General features: G+C 51.9%; 1 protein-coding gene across 1 annotated transcript; it reads right to left on the reverse strand.

Annotated features, from left to right (window-relative positions):
- Positions 1-20,113: 20,113 nt before the first annotated feature.
- LOC123366967 (dolichyl-diphosphooligosaccharide--protein glycosyltransferase subunit 4) lies at positions 20,114-21,806 on the reverse strand. Its single transcript, XM_045010933.1, has 3 exons — positions 21,658-21,806; positions 20,734-20,863; positions 20,114-20,243 (listed from the first exon to the last, which is right to left on the reverse strand). Exon 2 carries the CDS (start codon positions 20,860-20,862, stop codon positions 20,749-20,751), a length of 114 nt encoding a protein of 37 aa, XP_044866868.1. The 5' UTR covers position 20,863; positions 21,658-21,806; the 3' UTR covers positions 20,114-20,243; positions 20,734-20,748.
- Positions 21,807-22,711: the final 905 nt, after the last annotated feature.

Consider the following 22,711-nt stretch of genomic DNA (forward strand, 5'->3'; position numbering starts at 1 on the left):
CCAACACCATAAACTCGTCACAGCTTCCCCATAGTCTAGTGTTTGGGAAAAGTATGATGCTTCATTCAGAAAACTGATGAAGATTTGGGGAAAATATGATGCTTTGTTCAGAATACTGGTGGCTGCTATATCCTCAGGGGGTCTAAAAGAAAGGAGGGCTGGAAAGACCCTACTTATAAAGGCCAAAATGCCGTTAGCCTTCTTGGCAACAAGGGCACACTGTTGACTCATATCCAGCTTCTCATCCACTGTAATCCCTAGGTCCTTTTCTGCAAAACTGCTGCCTAGCCACTCGGTCCCTAGTCTGTAACAGTGCATGGGATTCTTCCATCCTAAGTGCAGGACTCTGCACTTGTCCTTGTTGAACCTCGTCAGGTTTCTTTTGGCCCAGTCCTCTAAGATCCTCCAGTGTATCTACCACTCCTCCCAGTTTAGTGTCATCTGCAAACTTGCTGAGGGTGCAGTCCACGCCATCCTCCAGATCATTAATGAAGATATTGAACAAAACCGGCCCCAGGACCGACCCTTGGGGCACTCCGCTTGAAACCGGCTGCCAACTAGACATGGAGCCATTGATCACTACCCGTTGAGCCCGACAATCTAGCCAGCTTTCTATCCAGCTTATAGTCCATTCATCCAGCCCATACTTCTTTAACTTGCTGGCAAGAATACTGTGGGAGACCGTATCAAAAGCTTTGCTAAAGTCAAGGAATAACACGTCCACAGCTTTCCCCTCATCCACAGAGCCAGTTATCTCCTCATAGAAGGCAATTAGGTTAGTCAGGCATGACTTGCCCTTGGTGAATCCATGCTGACTGTTCCTGATCACTTTCCTCTCCTCTAAGTGCTTCAGAATTGATTCCTTCAGGACCTGCTCCATGATTTTTCCAGGGACTGAGGTGAGGCTGACTGGCCTGTAGGTCCCCGGATCCTCCTTCCCTTTTTTAAAGATGGGCACTACAGTAGCCTTTTTCCAGTCATCTGGGACCTCCCCCGATCGCCATGATTTTTCAAAGATAATGGCCAATGGCTCTGCAATCACATCCGCCAACTCCTTTAGCACCCTCGGATGCAACGCATCCGTCCCCATGGATTTGTGCTCATCCAGCTTTTCTAAATAGTCCCGAACTACTTCTTTCTCCACAGAGGGCTGGTCACCTCCTCCCCATACTGTGCTGCCCAGTGCAGCAGTCTGGGAGCTGACTTTGTTTGTGAAGACAGAGGCAAAAAAAGCATTGAGTACATTAGCTTTCTCCACATCCTCTGTCACTAGGTTCCCTCCCTCATTCAGCAAGGGGCCCACCCTTTCCTTGACTTTCTTCTTGTTGCTAACATACCTGAAGAAACCCTTCTTGTTACTTTTAACATCTCTCGCTAGCTGCAACTCCAAGTGTGATTTGGCCTTCCTGATTTCACTCCTGCATGCCTGAGCAATATTTTTATACTCCTCCCTGGCCATTTGTCCAATTTTCCACTTCTTGTAAGCTTCTTTTTTTGCCTTTAAGATCAGCAAGGATTTCACTGTTAAGCCAAGCTGGTCGCCTGCCATATTTACTATTCTTCCTACACATCGGGATGTTTTTTTCCTGCAACCTCAATAAGGATTCTTTAAAATACAGCCAGCTCTCCTGGACTCCTTTCCCTCTCATGTTATTTTCCCAGGGGATCCTGCCCATCAGCTCCCTGAGGGAGTCAAAGTCTGCTTTTCTGAAGTCCAGGGTCTGTATTCTGCCGCTCTCCTTTCTTCCTTGTGTCAGGATCCTGAACTCGACCATCTCATGGTCACTGCCTCTCAGATTTTTCTGCAGTTTCATACCAGAGCTCTGAGCTGTCATACTGCTCTCTGACATACAATGCAACTCCCCCACCTTTTCTGCCCTGCCTGTCCTTCCTGAACAGTTTATATCCATCCATGACAGTGCTCCAGTCATGTGAGTTATCGCACCAAGTCTCTGTTATTCCAATCACATCATAGCTCCTTGACTGTGCCAGGACTTCCAGTTCTCCCTGCTTGTTTCCCAGGCTTCTTGCATTTCTGTACAGGCACTTAAGATAACTCACTGATTGTCCTGCTTTCTCAGTCTGAGACGGGAGTCTTCTCCTCTTGCACTCTCCTGTTTGGGCTTCCTCCCGGTATCCGATTTCCCCACTTACCTCAGGGCTTTGGTCTCCATCCCCCGGTGAACCTAGTTTAAAGCCCTCCTCACTAGGGTAGCCATCCTGCTTGCAAGATGCTCTTCCCTCTCTTCGTTAGGTGGAGCCTGTCTCTGCCTAGCAATCCTTCTTCTTGGAGCAGCATCCCATGGTCAAAGAATCCAAACCCTTCTCTCTGACACCATCTGCGTAGCCATTCGTTGATTTCCATGACTCAATGGTCTCTACCCTGGCCTTTTCCCTGCACAGGGAGGATGGACGAGAACACCACTTGCACCTCAAACTCCTTTATCCTTCTTCCCAGAGCCACGTAGTCTGCAGTGATCCGCTCAAGGTCATTCTTGGCAGTATCGTTGGTGCCCAAGTGGAGAAGCAGGAAGGGGTAGTGTCTGAGGGCCTGATGAGTCTCGGCAGTCTCTCCGTCTCATCGTGAATCCTAGCCCCTGGCAAGCAGCAGACCTCTCGGTTTTCTCGGTCGGGGCAGCAGATAGATGACTCAGTCCCCCTGAGGAGAGAGTCCCCGACCACCACCACCACCCTTCTCCTTCTCTTGGGAGCGGTGGTTGTGGAACCCCCGTCCCTAGGACAGTGCATCTCGTGCCTTCCAATTGGTGGAGTCTCCTTCTGCTCCCTTCTCTCAGATGTATCATTGTGACGGTGCTGCCCGTGGGAGCCAGCTGAGGTCACTCAATCAGGGTGAACTGGAAACCAAACCGGGCAGACAAACCCCAAATGCTGGTGGTTATGCCAATACTTAGATTTACCAACCAGCACAAAACAGCTTCTGTAGCACCTCACTGGTTACTCAGAGTCCAACCCACGTAGTTCCCTTAAAGTGCCCAGCCTCAGGCCTCCATCCAGACACACCTGTCAAACATATGCTGATGATTCCTGAAAATCTTATCTCATCATATAAAAGAAAAGGTTCTTCCAATCCCAAAGGATCAGCCACACACCCAGGTCCAATTATAACTTAGATCTTAACCCAAAATACACGCTACAGCCAATTCTTATTAACTAAGCTAAAATTTATTAAAAAAGAAAAAAGAGAGAGAGTGTTGGTTAAAAGATCAATATACAGACAGACTTGAATTCACTTCTTGAGGTTCAGATACACAGCAGAGATGAGCTTGTAGTTGCCAAAAGTCCTTTTAGAAATAGTCCAGAGGTTATAGTCCAATGTCCATATTCAGGGTGACTCCAGTCAGTGACTGGGGATCTCAATCCTTGTGGCTTAAGGTTTCCCCCTCTTGAAACCCAAAGCAGATCTGAGATGAAGCAGGATCGTGTCCCAGGCTTCTTATACATTTCCAGCAGCCTTTCGGCCTGAGAAAACAATGGGCTTAACTCCTTCTCCCAAACATCCTGGCAATTAGCACAGGGTAATTTATCCATTAAACAGTTCAGATACAGGTTACCACAACCTTCAAAGAGACACATAGACAATAATACTATTTCACTCAAGTATCATCATAAATGTTAATATTCCTTTTTTGATCTTTGAATGCAGACTATAGCAATAGACAAGACTTGTTCAGGGCCGCCCAGAGGATTCCGGGGGCCCGGGGTCTTCGGCGGCGGGGGGCCCCGCTTCGGCAGTAAGTCGGCGGCGGCGGGATCCTTCTGTTCTGGGACCCGCTGCCAAAGTGCCCCAAAGACCCACGGCAGGGACCCCCCCGCCGCCGAATTACTGCCGAAGCGGGACCCGCCGCGCGAAGTGCAGCCCCTGCCGCGGGTCTTCGGGGCACTTCGGCGGTGGGTCCTGGAACGGACGGACACCCCCCCCCACTGCCGAATTACCGCTGAAGACCCGGCTGCACTCCGGCGGCGGGTCTCGCTTCGGCGATAATGCGGCGGGGGGGGTGTCCTTCTGTCCCAGAGAGGAAGGACCCCTGGCCAGCGAAGACTGGGAGCGAAGAAGCTCCGGGGGCCCGGGCCCCGCGAGAGTTTTCTGGGGCCCCCGGAGCGAGTGAAGGACCCCGCTCCAGGGGCCCGAAAAACTTTCGTGGGGGGCCCCTGCTGGGCCCGGGGCCTGGGGCAAATTGCCCCACTTGCCCCCCCCCCGGGCGGCCCTGGACTTGTTTGCTTACATCACAAGCCCTGAGCAAACATCTACCCTTTTACCGCTAACAATGCAGACTTGCATTTCAAAGCTCTATTAATTTACAGATCTTCCTAACCCGTCCTTAATGTTCACCCATGGGTCAGGTCAGTCTGTGAGTCGATTAACTCTTTCTGGCCCTGTCACCTTTCAATGAAATGTTATACCACACTCATAACGTCACAATCATCTAGTCCACTCTCCACATTAGTACCTGTGGAAAGAACATGAAAACGGTTGCTCATCTGCATCTCCATTGCTGGTACACGGACGCTCCTCTTTCTTCTTCTGGAGGTCACATGCTGCCAAATTTCTTCACCGTCCCTCTCTCCCCTCTGCCCAACCTGCTCCGATTCTTCAGGACGTTGTGCCTGTAGAAGCATATCCTGACGTCTGTCCAGGAAATCTTCATTTTCTCTTATGAAACGCAGGGTCGATACTTGTTTCTCCAGACCTCGAACCTTCTCTTCCAATATGGAGACCAGCTTGCACTTTGTACAGACAAAGTCGCTTCTGTCCTGTGGAAGAAAGACAAGCATGGCACAACCTGTGCAGGTTACACCACCTGAACGCTCACCTTCCATAATTTCTTCCTTCTAAGAGCTTCCTCGGCTGTTGCAGCAACTCACAGAAGCCCTCAAGATGAAAGCCTCAGTGGGCTCTCCCCAGGCAAACTCCCTCTGTTCTCCTCTCAGCTGCTTCGCTGCTGCCTGCCTTTTTATAGCCGTCGGGCCCACTCAAGTCCCACCTGGAACAAAGCCCTCCCAATTCACACTGTTCAAACAAACAATCAAGCACACGGTCCAACTGACAAACCCTAAACGCCAAATGGCTAAACTGTTTTTAAATTCTCTGTGGGGTAAATTTGGCCAAAGAACAAACCTACCCAACAGCTGCATGGTGAGAGACCCTGATGAACGCTTTCAGTACCTGAAAGTGGGTACGAAGTGGGGATTCACCCACGAAAGCTCATGCTCCAATACGTCTGTCAGTCTATCAGGTGCCACAGGACTCTCTGCTGCTTTTACAGATCCAGACTAACACGGCTCCCCTCTGATACTCTTTCAGTACCTGTTTTCCCCCAGTTACGAGGTTTCATCCTGCGAGTTTATCGACGATGAAACCGCGTGTGTGTCTTCGAAGCTCGCAAAAGACCAGTGCTCTGTCTCTGGCAATACCCACGTCTTCATAGCCTGTTTCACCACCGCTTATGCCTGCTTAGAACTATACAACCTCCTAGACAGGTTGCAAGAGCGGTGCCTGTACCACGACACTGACTCGTGATATTTGTGAAAAGGGAGGGTGACTGGAATCCCCCTCTGGGGGATTATTTAGGGGACCTCACAAGCGATTATTTTTATTAAAAAAATAATAATCTGTGTCCTTTTTTCTGAATTGGTCATTTTTATTTTTTAAAACAAACCCCAAACATCAATTGTCTTTAATCCCCTCCCCTGGGGGGCTTTATTGGGTAATAGGGCTATGAAAATCATTGCAAAATGCACGTCTGGGCTTGTTGAAGCACGTGTTGAGCAAGGCTAGGCATGCCCAAGGAATATCTCATCGGTAAACGTCTGTTCATAACCTTTTGAAAAGCTCCTTTGGTTTTAAATAGTCTCACATGGTCGCCTTTTCTAAAAGAGGCAACAACCGGTTTTATTTTAAAACCATCTCTGTAAACCGTTTTCCACACCTTCCGAGAATTTGAAGGGTTAACATCAGCGGGTCTGGTACGTAGAGTTCTGTGAAAACTCTGGTTGTAACTCTTTATAAACTCAGGTAACACGTCAATGTAGCAAAAGGTGATATGGGCTGTAAAATATCTCCACATCCTCTACAACCCCTGCTTTGACTTCCTTATTAGTAACACACTGGTGAACTCCATGCCGCTGTAACAATCTGCTTAAAGGTTTGTTTAAAAATTCTTTCCCCCGATCGGTTTGTAATTTTTGAGGCATGCGACCTTTGCTGAAAATAGCTTTAAAGGCCTTGGATACCTCACCACACGTCTGGTCTTTTAGGCCTGAGGCCCAGGCAGATTTGGATAGAACGTCTGTCACTGTTAAGATGGACTTAAAACCGATGTTGCATTTGGAGAACCGATGCATCTTCACCGAATCTGCCTGCCATTGCGCATCCACATCTGACCCAATGGTCTTGTTTCTTTTAAAACGTATTCGAGCCGGTTTGTGTAAAGTGTAAGCGTTTTACGAGGCTTTTTGGCCACTTGAAAAAGAAGGGTCACCCGCCGAAGCTCCCAACTTCCCTGGGGGTGTAATATATTTTCTTTAACAGAGCTGCTGATGTAGACATGACTGTTACTGGCACCGTCTTTTACTAACACAAATCTGTAAGTTCTCAAAGGCCTCTAGAGAGACATCGAGCTGTTGAGAGATTTTCAGAAAAAGAAGCAGTGTAAGCCCCCCACTGCTTGTTTTTAGATTTACACAACCCCACGGTTCCTAACCCATTACACCCCATCATCAACCGTCACTTCTTATTCATTCATTTACCTGAGTGATGTCTTTTCCGTTCACCTTGTCCTCCAGTGACTCCCCCGAGCTGCATTCGCCTTCCTCCTCCAGGGCAGTGGACAATGAGAGGCGGTCACGCTCATTGGGGTGCTTCACGAGGGTCTGGGTTTTGGGTTCCGGCGTATCCATCAACGGCTGAGTCAAAGGGCCCTCGTCGCAACTCTCGCTGATGTAGCGCTTTTCCCACACAAGTCCAAAGGCCTCGGGGCTAAAACAAAGTCTGAAGTTCTCACGGGGGTGGTGAAGGAGTCCATGTCGCCATGATCTCCAGAGCACGCGGTCTGGGTAAGAGGGCCTCTTCTGCCCCGGCGCTGGGACTTATGGGGTGATGGTGCTGCGCTCTGATTGGCAGAGGGCGCTGGGAGGAGTTCTTAGAGGTGTCACACGACCCTCTTCTGGGCGGGTCACCCCAACCCAGAACACCCCCGATTGGTCAAACCTGCTCTCGGGGTGCTCCTATGTGGCTGAAACCCATTGTGATTGGTAGAGGTCAGTGGGAGGAGTTCTTAGAGAGGTCACACGAACCACTTCCGGACGGGTCACCCCGCCCCAGAACACCCCTGATTGGTCAAATCTCCTCTCAGGGCGGGCCTACAGGGGCAAAGCCCATCCTGATTGGTAGAGGGCAGTGGGAGGAGTTCTTAGAGGGGTCACATGGCACACTTTGCTTCCGGTCATGTGTCCGCCTCAACCCCGGAAGTAATATCCCCCAGGGGTGGGACTTCCAGTGACAGATGGTCGGGGCTTAAGGGTCAAGGGGCAGGGTTTAGGGGCCAAGGGGCAGGGTTAGGGTTTGATTGATGGAAGGGCCCTTATACTCCCTCCGGTTCCCATGCTACTGAATCCCACCCTGCCAGCAGGCCCACTAACAGAAGGGCCCACAAATTCCACCATCTCCCTACCATCCAGCGGGCCTGGTAAGCATGGGCCAAAGTGGCTGAGAACAATGGCGTGTTGTCCTGGGACACAGAGACTGACGTATAAGAGACTCTCCTTGGGGTGTGACGTTTAACCCCGGATTCCAAGATGAATGCGGGGCCTGGGGCTTGGACGAGACTGATGGTGTGAACAGCTCACTGGATTTGTTACTTGACCTCCTCTGGTTCAAGAATCAATCCTTCCTAGGCAGATGCATGGCCAAAGTCTCTTCCTTACAGATGTTTTGGCCACATGTGTGAATAAAAGCCAACAATCCATGGAGGAGGAGAACAGCAAACCCTCTACGTTTTCAGAAGCTGACGTGGTGCTAGACATCGAAGGGAGGCAGCAGTGGGGTGAAATGCCCCAGAGATGTTTATACTAGCGGATGGAAAGCAGGGGACTCCATGGGGCACTTGGTTTGCACAGGGCTCAGAAGAGAAACTTCCTAGGAGATAAGGGGCAGGGCTTTCCTGGGGTGATGGAAAGATGGAGTTTGGCATTTCCAAGTTGGCAGACACAAGACCCGAGGAAGGGGCTGGGGCAGGAAGGAAGTGAGGCCCTTGACCCAAAGAGCGAAAGAAGGCGAGATCTGCCACAGACCCGAGGGGAGTGCCAGCCACATGGAGTATGTGTGTTGCCGGCCCAGAGGGCCCGAGGGGGCAACAGCGGGGTTCGTTGCCCGGCGTGCGTCGCACTAATTAACACACCAGGGTGGAGAAGCAAACCAAGTTTATGCAAGATCTTGAAAAGGCGCTAGGAGAAGCAATATCTCAAATCAAGCGCACTGATAAAAGCAAGTTCCCCTTTTTATATTCCAAGTTGTCTGTACTGGCCTTTGTTTCTCCCTGTCTCCCCCTTCCTCCCTCCCCTTGCAGCAGATACATTAAGCAATAAATTGTAGCTTGTTAGAAACCTTCCCATTCGCATGTTTCTCTCTGGCCTTTACGACACAGACGCATGCAGACTTCCCCCCCTTCTCCCCCGTATCACTGCCGCTTTTTGCTGTTTCGAGCTGTACTGCAGCTGCGAGCTAAGAAAGCTGACACTTACACATTTTTGCTTTTTGGCTGTTAGCAGTTTCGGCTGGTTAAAGTTCACAACGTGGAAGAACTTTGGTTCACTCAGGCCTAGAGCAAGAAGACTTCATCGACACTCGTGGTCTTTCATCCTCCCGAGTTACCTAGATTTATGCCTAGTGACACCAACAACTGTGACCCCCATTTCCCCTCTCTCCAGCACGCCATCCAAGAGCTGAGATGTCCTGGGGCTGGGGTGTCGGAGCAGGGGAGGAAGTTGCTAATAATGAAAGGAGGCTTTAGTATAATGAATGGCCACAGCCAAGCTGTGGAAAACAGATCGCAAGACCTGAGGCTTGGATAGCTGAGGTGCCCTGCAACTTAAACCCCAGTCCACTGCGCCTGCATTCCACATATTAGCTGAGCTCCCTGGGCTCGAGTCCTGCAGCCCAGGAACGGAGCAAGGCCGAGGTCTGGAGAGCAGAACGTGAGCCATCTACCGAGTGGCTGGAGAGAAGGTTCTGCTAACCCCCTTCGAGAGGCTGGTACTGTTACAGCAGGACTCTCCGGCCTTAAAGGGACAGCAGCCTCAAGCACAAACAACCCATTGGCTAGCCATCCCCAGCATCACTGGGCGGGGGGAGAGGCTGGATGGGGTGGCACTAGGGCCCAGGGAAGGTGTAGTAGCTGATACCTCTACAAGCTGCTTCTCAAGCCTGGGAATTATTGAGGTATCTAGCCCAAGGGACCTGATGAGATCAACTTCTGACAACACCAAGTACTGCTTGGTTTGCCCCAAGCCAGAAAGGCCTGGGAAGGTTATGGGTCTATTACAGGAGGGGATGGGTGAGGTTCTTTGGCCTGCAAGGTGAAGGAGCTCAGGCTAGATGATCCCAATGGTCCCGCCTGGCCTTAAAGTCTATGAGAAACTGTAACGATGCTGGTTCTGGCGGGACCCAACTGAGAGTGCCCATTCAGGACAAATTGCTTAACACAGGGCACTTACAGCCCAAGGCTGGGGTTTTTCCACCTCTAAGGCAAACCAAACCAGCCAGACAAAGAAGACTTTGGTCTCACCCCACTGGCTAACCACAAGTCACACAAGCAATTCCCTTAGACACTCCAGTCTCCCAGTATCACCACCAGTGCCACTTGTCATGGGGATGAATGGTTATGAAAACCAACACCCCAATAAAAGAAAAAAGGTTCCCTCAATCCCAAAGAATCAAGCCCCAGCCCCAGGTCAATATACACATCAGATCTTACCCACAAAACACGCTGTTGCCAGTCCTTTAGAATCGAAAATCTAAAGGTTTATTCATAAAAGGAAAAAGATCTAGATGAGAGCTAGAATCGGTTAAATGGAATCAATTACATGCAGTAATGGGAAAGTTCTTGGTTCAAGCTTGTAGCAGCGATGAAATAAACTGCAGGTTCAAATCAAGTCTCTGGAACATCCACAGCTGGGATGGGTCATTCAATCCTTTGTTCAGAGCATCAGTTTGTAGCAAAGTCCCTTCAGAGGTAAGAAGCAGGATTGAAGACCAGATGGAGATGAGGCATTAGTCTTATATAGGCTTTTCCAGGTGTAAGAACCTCTTTGTTCTTACTGTGGAAAATTACAGCAAAATGGAGTCTGGAGTCACATGGGCAAGTCCCTGCACTTTGCTGAGTTACAAGGCGTATCTGCCTGCTCTCCATGGGTCAGTTGTAGCTGATGGTCCTTAATAGGCCACCACGCAGGCTAGGCAGAGCTAACACCAACTTGATTTGCAATAAATACTTGCTATAAATTTGTTATTACTAATGAAAATTTTTGTAACTAATGTGTTGCTATTACCAAGAACTGTAAGAATGTGCAATGTGCCTAATCTTTTGGAAAATCCCTTGAACACGTTAAGAGGAATACACGAGAACACACTTTATGTTAGAAGGCCTTGTAATGCTAATGTTGCACTGTTAATGCCTGTAAACAGTCTTGGAACTTTTCACAGGGAAAAGACGTTCCAGACCTGATGTGCGGTATGAAAGGGAAAACTGAGGCACGCGACCATATTGCTTTCACGGCCAAATGCCAAGATTCCTGTACTATGAACAACAGGCGAACAGGGGCTGCTAGCAGAGAGTTTCGCAAGGGAGTTTGGAAGGGGAGTGGGAAGGGAGCGGGAGTCCCTCGTCGGTCCTAACCCTTCCCCTGTAGTCCCCTTAAAACCTATAAACCAAACCCCATTTCAAAACTCCATTCTGTAAACCACCCTAGGAGACAATGCAGGCTGAAGCCCAGCAGCAGAGTGGGGCTATCCAGTTTATTGCGCTGAGTGTTGCATGTATGATTACCTGCCCTGTGGGCGGGTGGCGTATGTGTGCAGTTGGTGCAAGGAGTTCCTGGCCCTCAGAGACCACGTACGGACTTTGGAGGCCAGGGTGGCGGAACTGGAGGAGCTAAGGGAGGCAGAGAGGTATGTGGATGAGGCTTTCCGGGACACTGTAGAATTGTCCCACCTCCGCTCAGACAGCCCCTGTGCTGTTGAGGAGGAAGAACGGCCCAGGGAAGCAGAGCAGTCAATGGGAGCAGAGGGAAACCTTCCCGTAGTTGGGACCCTCCTTCCAGATGGTGCTGGGGTTGCCTCTCGCACTGGGGTTGCCTCTCCGGGGGAGGGAACTCCAGTTTCTAGGAAAAGGCAGGTGTTAGTAATGGGAGATTCGATCATTAGAAACGTAGATAGCTGGGTTTGTGATGACCGGGAGAACCGTATGGTGACTTGCCTGCCTGGTGCGAAGGTTGCGGATCTCTTGAGGCATCTAGACAGACTTATGTGTAGTGCTGGGGAGGAGCCGGCGGTCGTGGTACATGCAGGTACCAATGACATAGGGAAGGGTAGGAGAGATGTCCTGGAAGCCAAATTTAGGCTGCTAGGGAAGAGACTGAAATCCAGGACCTCTATGGTGGCATTCTCAGAAATGCTCCCAGTTCCACGCGCAGGGCCGGGTAGGCAGGCAGAGCTTCAGAGTCTCAATGCGTGGATGAGACGATGGTGTAGAGAGGAGGGGTTCGCGTTCATTAGGAACTGGGGAAACTTCTGGGATGGGAGGAGCCTATACAGGAGAGATGGGCTCCACCTAAACCAAAGTGGAACCAGACTGCTGGCACTAAACATTAAAAAGGTTGTAGAGCAGTTTTTAAACTAGGAGATGGGGGAAAGCCGACTGCTGCAGAGGAGCATGTGGATTGGACAGAGACTTCTCTTAGGGGAGAGTCTGATGATAGAGAATCTCCAGGTTATAGTCAGGAGCAGAGAATGGAAGAGGATAATGTAAGGGCCGGATCAGATGATAAACAGTCACATAAAAAAGAATCTGGCACATCAGAAAAGGGAAGACAAATAAACAGGGACAAGTTTTTAAAGTGCTTGTACACAAATGCCAGAAGTCTAAATAATAAGATGGGTGAACTAGAGTGCCTTGTGATAAAGGAGGATATAGATATAATAGGCATCACAGAAACCTGGTGGACTGAGAGCAATCAATGGGACACAATCATTCCGGGGTACAAAATATATCGGAAGGACAGAACAGGTCGTGCAGGGGGAGGAGTGGCACTATATGTGAAAGAAAATGTAGATTCAAATGAAGTAAAAATCTTAAGCGAATCCACATGTTCCATAGAATCTCTATGGATAGAAAAGTCATGCTCTAATAAGAATACAAGAACATAAGAAAGGCCGTACCGGGTCAGACCAAAGGTCCATCTAGCCCAGTATCTGTCTACCGACAGTGGCCAATGCCAGGTGCCCCTGAGGGAGTGAACCTAACAGGCAATGATCAAGTGATCTTCCTCCTGCCATCCATCTCCATCCTCTGACGAACAGAGGCTAGGGACACCATTCTTACCCATCCTGGCTAATAGCCATTTATGGACTTAGCCACCATAAATTTATCCAGTCCCCTTTTAAACATTGTTATAGTCCTAGCCTTCACAACCTCCTCAGGTAAGGAGTTCCACAAGTTGACTGTGCGCTGCGTGAAGAAGAACTTCCTTTTATTTGTTTTAAACCTGCTGCCTATTAATTTCATTTGGTGACCCCTAGTTCTTGTATTATGGGAATAAGTAAATAACTTTTCCTTATCCACTTTCTCAACATCACTCATGATTTTATATACCTCTATCATGTCCCCCCTTAGTCTTCTCTTTTCCAAACTGAAGAGTCCTAGCCTCTTTAATCTTTCCTCATATGGGACCCTCTCTAAACCCCTAATCATTTTAGTTGCTCTTTTCTGAACCCTTTCTAGTGCTAGAATATCTTTTTTGAGGTGAGGACACCACATCTGTACACAGTATTCGAGATGTGGGCGTACCATGGATTTATATAAGGGCAATAATATATTCTCAGTCTTATTCTCTGTCCCCTTTTTAATGATTCCTAACATCCTGTTTGCTTTTTTGACCGCCTCTGCACACTGCCTGGACATCTTCAGAGAACTATCCACGATAACTCCAAGATCTTTTTCCTGACTCGTTGTAGCTAAATTAGCCCCCATCATGTTGTATGTATAGTTGGGGTTATTTTTTCCAATGTGCATTACTTTACATTTATCCACATTAAATTTCATTTGCCATTTTGTTGCCCAATCACTTAGTTTTGTGAGATCTTTTTTAAGTTCTTCACAATCTGCTTTGGTCTTAACTATCTTGAGCAGTTTAGTATCATCTGCAAACTTTGCCACCTCACTGTTTACCCCTTTCTCCAGATCATTTATGAATAAATTGAATAGGATTGGTCCTAGGACTGACCCTTGGGGAACACCACTAGTTACCCCTCTCCATTCTGAGAATTTACCATATTATATATATTATATATTTACCATAATATAACATTTGGGATCTATTATCGACCACCTGACCAGGGCAGTGATAGTGATGATGAAATGCTAAGGGAAATTAGAGAGGCTATCAAAATTAACAACCCAATAATAGTGGGGGATTTCAATTATCCCCATATTGACTGGGAACATTTCACTTCAGGATGAAATGCAGAGATAAAATTTCTTGATACTTTAAATGACTGCTTCATGGAGCAGCTGGTACGGGAACCCACAAGGAGAGAGGCAACTCTAGATTTAATCCTGAGTGGAGCGCAGGAGCTGGTCCAAGAGGTAACTATAGCAGGACCGCTTGGAAATAGTGACCATAATACAATAGCATTCAACATCCCTGTGGTGGGAAGAACATCTCAACTGCCCAACACTGTGGCCTTTAATTTCAAAAGGGGGAACTATACAAAAATGAGGGGGTTAGTTAGACAAAAGTTAAAAGGTACAGTGACTAAAGTGAAATCCCTGCAAGTTGCATGGGCCCTTTTTAAAGACACCATAATAGAGGCCCAACTTCAATGTATACCCCAAATTAAGAAAAACAGTAAAAGAACTAAAAAAGAGCCACCGTGGCTTAACAACCATGTAAAAGAAGCAGTGAGAGATAAAAAGACTTCCTTTAAAAAGTGGAAGTCAAATCCTAGTGAGGCAAATAGAAAGGAGCACAAACACTGCCAACTTAAGTGCAAGAGTGTAATAAGAAAAGCCAAAGAGGAGTTTGAAGAACGGCTAGCCAAAAACTCCAAAGGTAATAACAAAATGTTTTTTAAGTACATCAGAAGCAGGAAGCCTGCTAAACAACCAGTGGGACCCCTGGATGATCGAGATACAAAAGGAGCGCTTAAAGACGATAAAGTAATTGCGGAGAAACTAAATGGATTCTTTGCTTCAGTCTTCACGGCTGAGGATGTTAGGGAGATTCCCAAACCTGAGCCGGCTTTTGTAGGTGACAAATCTGAGGAACTGTCACAGACTGAAGTGTCACTAGAGGAGGTTTTGGAATTAATTGATAAACTCAACATTAACAAGTCACCGGGACCAGATGGCATTCACCCAAGAGTTCTGAAAGAACTCAAATGTGAAGTTGCGGAACTATTAACTAAGGTTTGTAACCTGTCCTTTAAATCGGCTTCGGTACCCAATGGCTGGAAGTTAGCTAATGTAATGCCAATATTTAAAAAGGGCTCTAGAGGTGATCCCAGCAATTACAGACCGGTAAGTCTAACATCGGTACTGGGCAAATTAGTTGAAACAATAGTCAAGAATAAAATTGCCAGACACATAGAAAAACAAATTGTTGAGCAGTAGTCAACATGGTTTCTGTAAAGGGAAATCGTGTCTTCCTAATCTATTGGAGTTCTTTGAAGGGGTCAACAAACATGTGGACAAGGGGGATCCGGTGCACATAGTGTACTTAGATTTCCAGAAAGCCTTTGACAAGGTCCTTCACCAAAGGCTCTTACGTAAATTAAGCTGTCATGGGATAAAAGGGAAGGTCCTTTCATGGACTGAGAACTGGTTAAAAGACAGGGAACAAAGGGTAGGAATTAATGGTCAATTCTCAGAATGGAGAGGGGTAACTAGTGGTGTTCCTCAAGGGTCAGTCCTAGGACCAATCCTATTCAATTTATTCATAAATGATCTGGAGAAAGGGGTAAACAGTGAGGTGGCAAAGTTTGCAGATGATACTAAACTGCTCAAGATAGTTAAGACCAAAGCAGATTGTGAAGAACTTAAAAAAGATCTCACAAAACTAAGTGATTGGGCAAAAAAATGGCAAATGAAATTTAATGTGGATAAATGTAAAGTAATGCACATTGGAAAAAATAACCCCAACTATACATACAATATGATGGGGGCTAATTTAGCTACAACGAGTCAGGAAAAAGATCTTGGCGTCATCGTGGATAGTTCTCTGAAGATGTCCAGGCAGTGTGCAGAGGCGGTCAAAAAAGCAAACAGGATGTTAGGAATCATTAAAAAGGGGATAGGGAATAAGACTGAGAATATCTTATTGCCCTTATATAAATCCATGATATGCCCACATCTCGAATACTGTGTACAGATGTGGTGTCCTCACCTCAAAAAAGATATTCTAGCACTAGAAAAGGTTCAGAAAAGGGCAACTAAAATGATTAGGGGGTTAGAGAGGGTCCCATACGAGGAAAGATTAAAGAGGCTAGGACTCTTCAGCTTGGAAAAGAGGAGACTAAGGGGGGACATGATAGAGGTATATAAAATCATGAGTGATGTTGAGAAAGTGGATAAGGAAAAGTTATTTACTTATTCCCATAATACCAGAACTAGGGGTCACCAAATGAAATTAATAGGCAGCAGGTTTAAAACAAATAAAAGGAAGTTCTTCTTCGCGCAGCGCACAATCAACTTGTGGAACTCCTTACCTGAGGAGGTTGTTAAGGCTAGGACTATAACAATGTTTAAAAGGGAACTGGATAAATTCATGGTGGCTAAGTCCATAAATGGCTATTAGCCAGGATGGGTAAGAATGGTGTCCCTAGCCTCTGTTCATCAGAGGATGGGGATGGATGGCAGGAGAGAGATCACTTGATCATTGCCTGTTAGGTTTACTCCCTCTGGGGCACCTGGTGTTGGCCACTGTCGGTAGACAGATGCTGGGCTGGATAGACCTTTGGTCTGACCCGGTATGGCCGTTCTTATGTTCTTATTAATATCTACATTGGTTTGCTGTTAATTGGGTTCCAAACATTGGCCAGAGCTTGAACGGATAAAGTAGCTGTTTTCTTTAGCTCTTGGCAAGATCACATGAAACATACAGGAACCATGCTGCAAAAGCTAACCAAGTTATACCTTGAGTTTGGAAACAGATTCAATCATGTTATTGAACATGGCCGGCCAATGAGGGAGCCAGGAGCCCAGGGTCCCGTCCTCCATCTGAGGGGAGCTGCCTGAGGTGAGCAGGGCAGAGCTAAGGGGAGAGCATCAGCCAGAGATGGGGGAGCTGGAGCAGCCGGGAGCTGGGGCAGCGCAGACCAGCCGCGCCGTCGGGGAGCCAGGGCCGACCTGCAGTGAGGAGCTGCGGGGCCAGAGCCCGGACTGCGGGTGCGGATTGGATTGGACACTCGGGTCATATGACTTGACTTCTGTTCCCTGATTGGATGAGCAGAACTCCAAGAAATCTGATTGCTAGTGTGAATGCTCTCCTTTCCTTATTCAGAATTTATATTCGGGGAATATAATGTACTATCGAGGAGGCAGTGTGTTCCAATGGGCAGAGCACTGGCTGGGCAGTCAGGAGACCTCAGTGCAGTCCCAGTTCCGCCACTGACCTGTTGCATGAGCCTGGATGAGTCGCCTCTCTGTACCTCAGTTTCCCCATGTGTTTAATAGTCTACTAATCCATACTGTCCTTTGAAAGGTGCTTTCATAGATTCCAAAGCCAGAATGCTGCATCACACAGGCCAGAAAACTTCCCCCAAATCATTCTTGGAGCAGATCTCTTAGAAAAACATCCACTCTGGATTTAAAAGTTGTCAGTGATGGAGAATCCACTACAACCTTTGGTTAATTGTTCCAATGATTAATTACTCTCACCAATATAAATAGATGCCTTATTTCAAGTCTGAATTTGTTTCATTTCAACTTCCAGACTTTGGAACAAGATATACCTTTCTCTGCTAGACTGAAGAGCCCATTATTAAATATTTGTTCCCCATGTAGGTACTTACAGACTGTAATCAAGTCGCATCTTAGCCCTTCTTTTTCTTTAACTAAATAGATTGAGCTCTTTGAGTGTCACTATAAGGCATATTTTCTAATCCTTTAATCATTCTCATAGCTCTTCCCTGAACCCTCTGATCCCTGACCATAGAGGTCTCCTTGTGTCCCTTTGCTTCCCTTATCAATTTTCTACCATTCCTAACCTCTAATTTATATTCATTACTATCAAGTTCTCCTTTCCTTTATTTGTGTGTGTGTGTGTGTATATATATATATATACACACACACACACACACAAGGCTGCAAATTATCATTCACATTTTTCTGATGACATTCTTTCTCCCAGCTGATTTGGCTCACAATTAGAATCATAGAATATCAGGGTTGGAAGGGACCTCAGGAGGTATCTAGTCCAACGCCCTGCTCAAAGCAGGACCAATCCCCAACTAAATCATCCGAGCCAGGGCTTTGTCAAGCCTGACCTTAAAAACCTCTAAGGGAGGAGATTCCACCACCTCCCTAGGGAACCCATTCCAGTGCTTCACCACCCTCCTAACGAAAATGTTTTTCCTAATATCCAACCTACACCTCCCCCACTGCAACTTGAGACCATTACTCCTTGTTCTGTCATCTTCTACCACTGAAAACAGTCTAGATCCATCCTCTTTGGAACCCCCTTTCAGGTAGTTGAAAGCAGCTATCAAATCCCCCCTCATTCTTCTCTTCTGCAGGCTAAACAATCCCAGTTCCCTCAGCCTCTCCTCATAAGTCATGTGCTCCAGCCCCCTAATTATTTTTGTTGCCCTCCGCTGGACTCTTTCCAATTTTTCCACATCCTCCTTGTAGTGTGGGGCCCAAAACTGGACACAGCACTCCAGATAAGGCCTCACCAGTGCCGAATAGAGGGGAATGATCACGTCCCTTGATCTGCTGGCAAAATGTCTGCACTGAAGCCTGAGTGCAGCCACCAGCTCCAGCTGTCGCCTGTCTGCACTCGCCTCCGTCTCTAGCTGGGTGCAGCACCTGGCCCCACGCTGCCCTGCTGCAGGGGAAGTGGGGCTGAGCCGAGCAGCATCCCCACCCTGCCCAGGGCTTGCTCCAGCCTCCCCTTGCAAATGGAGGGAGAGGCTCCTGCTCGCCCTGCAGGGTCCCCTCGCCCAGTTCCCACAGAGCCATTGCTGGAGCAGCCAGGGCTCTGCAGAACACCCGGCCTGAGCAGAGGGGGACACTGCTGGGCTCCCCAGCTAGACCCAGAGCCCTGGGCGGGTCCCCGCTAACCTCCAGCCATGGCCATGTGGAGGACACTCGGTGCAGCCAGCTGGCTGATTTGGGTCACAAGCTTGGGGGTGCCAACAGCAGCCACGGTGCCAGGGGCTGGAGATGGGGGTGATGCCCGGGGAGCAGCTGCAGACACCATCACTCTGTGTGTCTCCGGGGGCAGTGGAGAGGGTTGGGCAGGGCTAGGCACTGGGTCAGGCTGCTGCACTCGCCCCTATGCTGGGGTGCAGGAGAATCAACCCGGGGCAAAGGGCTTTCTAGCAGGGGCCAGCTGGTGCCAGGGAGGCCCGGGAGGCCCAGCCCTTCTCCCCTTCCACTAAGCCAGAGCTCCCATGGTGTGTCTCAGAACCCGGCCCGTGGGCAGCCCCCTGCTGCCACAGTGAGCCTGGGGGCCGTGTCTTCCCACAGTAGCGTGGCCCCCGCACCACACCCAGCAGGGCTGTGGAGGCCACTTGACGGAGCGTCCGTGGGCGTCTCTGCGGGCAGGGTACAGTGCCAGCAGCACCTCAGAGGGCTCCAGGGTGGGTATCTCCCGTCGGGGCTCTCCCCGGCACACCCCACGGGAACAGCTTGTCACCCGGGCAGGCCATCGCAAAGGCTGCTTCGTGAGCAGAACCAAGTCAGGGCGCGGAGCTGCAGGTCGGCTCCCATCCCCGTGTGCCTGGGCCCCAGGCTAGCAGCTTTGGCCAGCCCCTCCGGGTGGGCAGGGTCAGGGCTGGAGCAGCCCTGCAGCCAGCCCCCAAGGCAGAGCCATCGGTCGCTGCCTCCCACTCAGCCCAGCCGCTCGGGAGTTGTTCAGGGCTTTGACGCTATTTTGATGAGAGAGGGTTTGTCTTGTGACGTGTTTCTATTAAAGTTTGTTTGGAAGAAATGTCCCCTGAGCTCTGTAGTCTGGGGCAGGCCTCTCAACGGTGCCAGGAGCCTGCGGCGCCCAGAGCAGCAGCGAGAGGGCTGCTGGTCCAGGAAGGCAGGAGTAGAGCCCACTGTGTTCACCGGCAGGCTGCTCGGGGGGAGGCCTAAAGACAAGGCTGGACTGATGGAGGAAGGGCAAGCGAGCCAAGGGCCAGCTTTGCCCCCTTGGAGGAGAAGGGGTTAATGCAGCCTGCATGCTGTGCCCACAGTACAACCGTCAGCACCGCCAGGCTGGCAGGAGCCACCGCTTCCCTCAGAGCCTCTCCCGGGACGGGAGCCCCCGCTGCCAGCAGAGCAGATGGTCACTGGGGTCCCTTCTGGCCTGGGGATCTGCCTGGCGCTATCTGTACCCAGGGCTGCTCTGACGCAAGTCACCAGGAGACCTTCCTCAAACACCTGCCTCTTCCCCGGGGCTGCCAAGCCCAGATTTCTCTGCCCGAGAGCATGGGGAGCTGGGGGTGGGGCCAATGGCTTCCCTGTCCCCCCTCCCCTTGTGATCGCAGCAGCAGTCTAACCTGGGCCCCAGCTGAAGGGCTCCTCCTCTCCTAGCAGCCCGAGCAGCATGCTCTGCGCCCCACAGGCAGGGCTCTGCTGGCACCGCAGTGACACCGAGGCGCCCGCACACGGGAGGTTCCAGCCCTTTATTTGTGTCTGCACAAAGCTACGGCGCGGTGCGATGTGGAGCCAGGCTGCGGGGCCAGGGGCGGCTGTCAGCTCTGCTTCTGGCCATGGCAGGCCCTGCTCAGGGCTCGGGCTCTGTCGGGGCAAACAAGAACAAACAGCTCAGGGTACAAGGGCAGTCGGGAGGGAGCCGGCGCTAATGCCACGGGGACCAGTCCCCGCCCCCTTACGCGGCTCGACTGCTGCATCTGAACGGCCCCCGGGCAGGCCTTGCAGCTCACAGGCCAGACGTGCTGCCAGGGAAACCAGCTCCAGCCAGACCCACTGGGCCAATGCCCAGGCTCACTGGCCAGCTAGGGGAAACCTGCCCCCACCGGAGAGCACGATGCTCATGGGGAGACGTCACCAGCCACACGGTTCTAACGACCACGTGCCCAGAGGTGTCTGTGCCACCAGGGGCCGAGACCCCACCCCAGCTCCGAGTCCCCAGCCAGTGCCCAGCGGTGTCTGTGCCAATGGGCCGAGACCCCACCCCAGCTCCGAGCTCCCAGCGCTGTCTCCCAGGGGCTGTGGTGCCCAGGTGCCAGAGCCTCGGGGGCTGAGGGGGCTGCGGGCCGGGCATTACCTGTGGGGTGGCCCCTCACTCCTGCTTCTTGGGGTTGTTGACAGCCACGTAGTGGTAGAGAACCACGAGCAGGAAGAGCGACACGCCCAGCATGTTGGCGAAGATGGCGAGCTGCACGTCGGTGATCATCCTGCAGGGAGTGGGACGGGTCAGCGGGGTCGGGGAGGAACCGTCTGGGGGGTCCCGGGGCTGAGGGAGAACCTCAGGGGAGGTTCAGGGGCTCATGGGGGCATCTCGAGGCTGAGGGGTTGCCCGGACTGAGGGAGGATCTTGGGGGGAGGGGCCAGAGTGTCCCAGGGGGTGGAGTGGAGGGAGGAGGGACGGGGGGGTCCCCAGGAACATGGGGAAGTCCCGGGGTGAGGTCCAAGGGCGGGGGAGGGGGGGTGTCTCGGGCTGGAGTGGAAGGGGGAGGGCAGGATGGTCCCAGGGATATGGGGGTCTCAGGGTGGGGGGAGGGGCAGGTGGTCCAGGGGCTCAGGGTCCGAGGGATCCTGAGGTGGGGAGGAAGGGCCGGGGGGGTCCCAGGGCTGAGGGTCCGTGGGTCCCTGGGTGGGGGGAGGGGCTGGGAAGTAGGGGGGGGGCTCCCGGGGACATGAGGAGGTCCTGGAGGGGTCCAGGGCAAGGGGGGAGCGGGGAGGGGGCATGTGTCCCGGGGGGGAGGAGTGAGAGGGTCCCTGGGGGGAGGGAGGAGACGGGGGGGGGGTTCCTGAGGTGGATCCAGGGTGGGGGAGGGGCCGTGGGAGGGGGCCGGGATCGGGGGGTCCCGGGATGGGGGAGGCCCCGCGGTTGGGGGAGGGGCCCGGGGGGTCCCGCGGTGGGGGGAGGAGCTGGGGGGTCCCGCGGTGGGGGGGAGAGGCCCGGGTGGCCGGGGGTGGGGGGAGGGGCTGGGGTCGGGGGGTCCCGCGGTGGCCCCGCCCCACTCACGCGCAGGCAGCGGCTCTGGGGCTCCCCGGACACGTCTCGCCAGCGGCTGCTGATTTCCGGCCGCGGCGCGGTGCATTGTGGGGCGGGGACGCTCTGTCCGCCGGAGGCTCCCGGGGCGCAGCGCCCCCTGGTGCCGGGGGGGGGCCGATTGCCCCGCGGGCTCCGCCCCGCCCCGAGGCCGGGCCGATGGGCGCCCACCAGGCCGCGGGCTCCCCGCCAGCAGGGCCGGAGCAGCCCCGTGTGCGTCACAGCGGGTCCCCCCCCCCCCCGCAGCCCGGCCCCTCCCCCCGGGCCGGTCCCTGAGCCCGGCCCAGCCGCCCGCTCGGGTCCCCCCCGCCCCAGCCGGGCCGCAGCCTCCAGAGCCGGGTCCCGCGGGGCCGCCCCGGGCTGCGGGCGGAGCGGGGCCGGCAAGGGGCACCTGGGCCCGTCTGGCCCTGCCCAGCAGCTCCTGCTCCAGCGCCGGCCCCAGCCCGTAGCCCTGCGGGGCAGGTGGCTGCTCTGGCCTTGGCCCCCTCGGCTCCCTGCCTGACCCCCGGGGACCGGGCTGGGGCAGGGGGCAGATCCGGGGCCTGTTCAAAGTGTTACCCGAGCGTCTGTCAACCCAAAGCTCCTGGTAACGTCGCGCTGTGCGAGGAGGGGTCAGGAACTGACTCGGGAGACAGGGCCGCTGGCTGCCCCAACGGGACAACACGCGCCCGCTTCCACCGAGAGCGCCGCGTCACCGGTGCCGAGCACCTACACGCGCCTGCTTCCACCGAGAGCGCCGCGTCACCGGTGCCGAGCACCTACACGCGCCCGCTTTCACCGAGAGCGACGCGTCACCGGTGCCGAGCACCTACACGCGCCCGCTTTCACCGACAGCGGCGCGTCACCGGTGCCGAGCACCTACACGCGCCCGCTTTCACCGACAGCGGCGCGTCGCCAGTGCCGAGCGCCTACACGCGCCCGCTTTCACCGACAGCGGCGCGTCGCCAGTGCCGAGCGCCTACACGCGCCCGCTTTCACCGAGAGCGACGCGTCACCGGTGCCGAGCACCTACACGCGCCCGCTTTCG

This window comes from Mauremys mutica, chromosome 3 (genome assembly GCF_020497125.1).
Source record: "Mauremys mutica isolate MM-2020 ecotype Southern chromosome 3, ASM2049712v1, whole genome shotgun sequence".
Classification (NCBI taxonomy): Eukaryota; Metazoa; Chordata; order Testudines; family Geoemydidae; genus Mauremys; species Mauremys mutica.

Bases quoted from the DNA above. Each gene is read 5' to 3' on its own strand.
- LOC123366967 (XM_045010933.1), bottom strand. From the start codon at position 20,862: ATGATCACCGACGTGCAGCTCGCCATCTTCGCCAACATGCTGGGCGTG.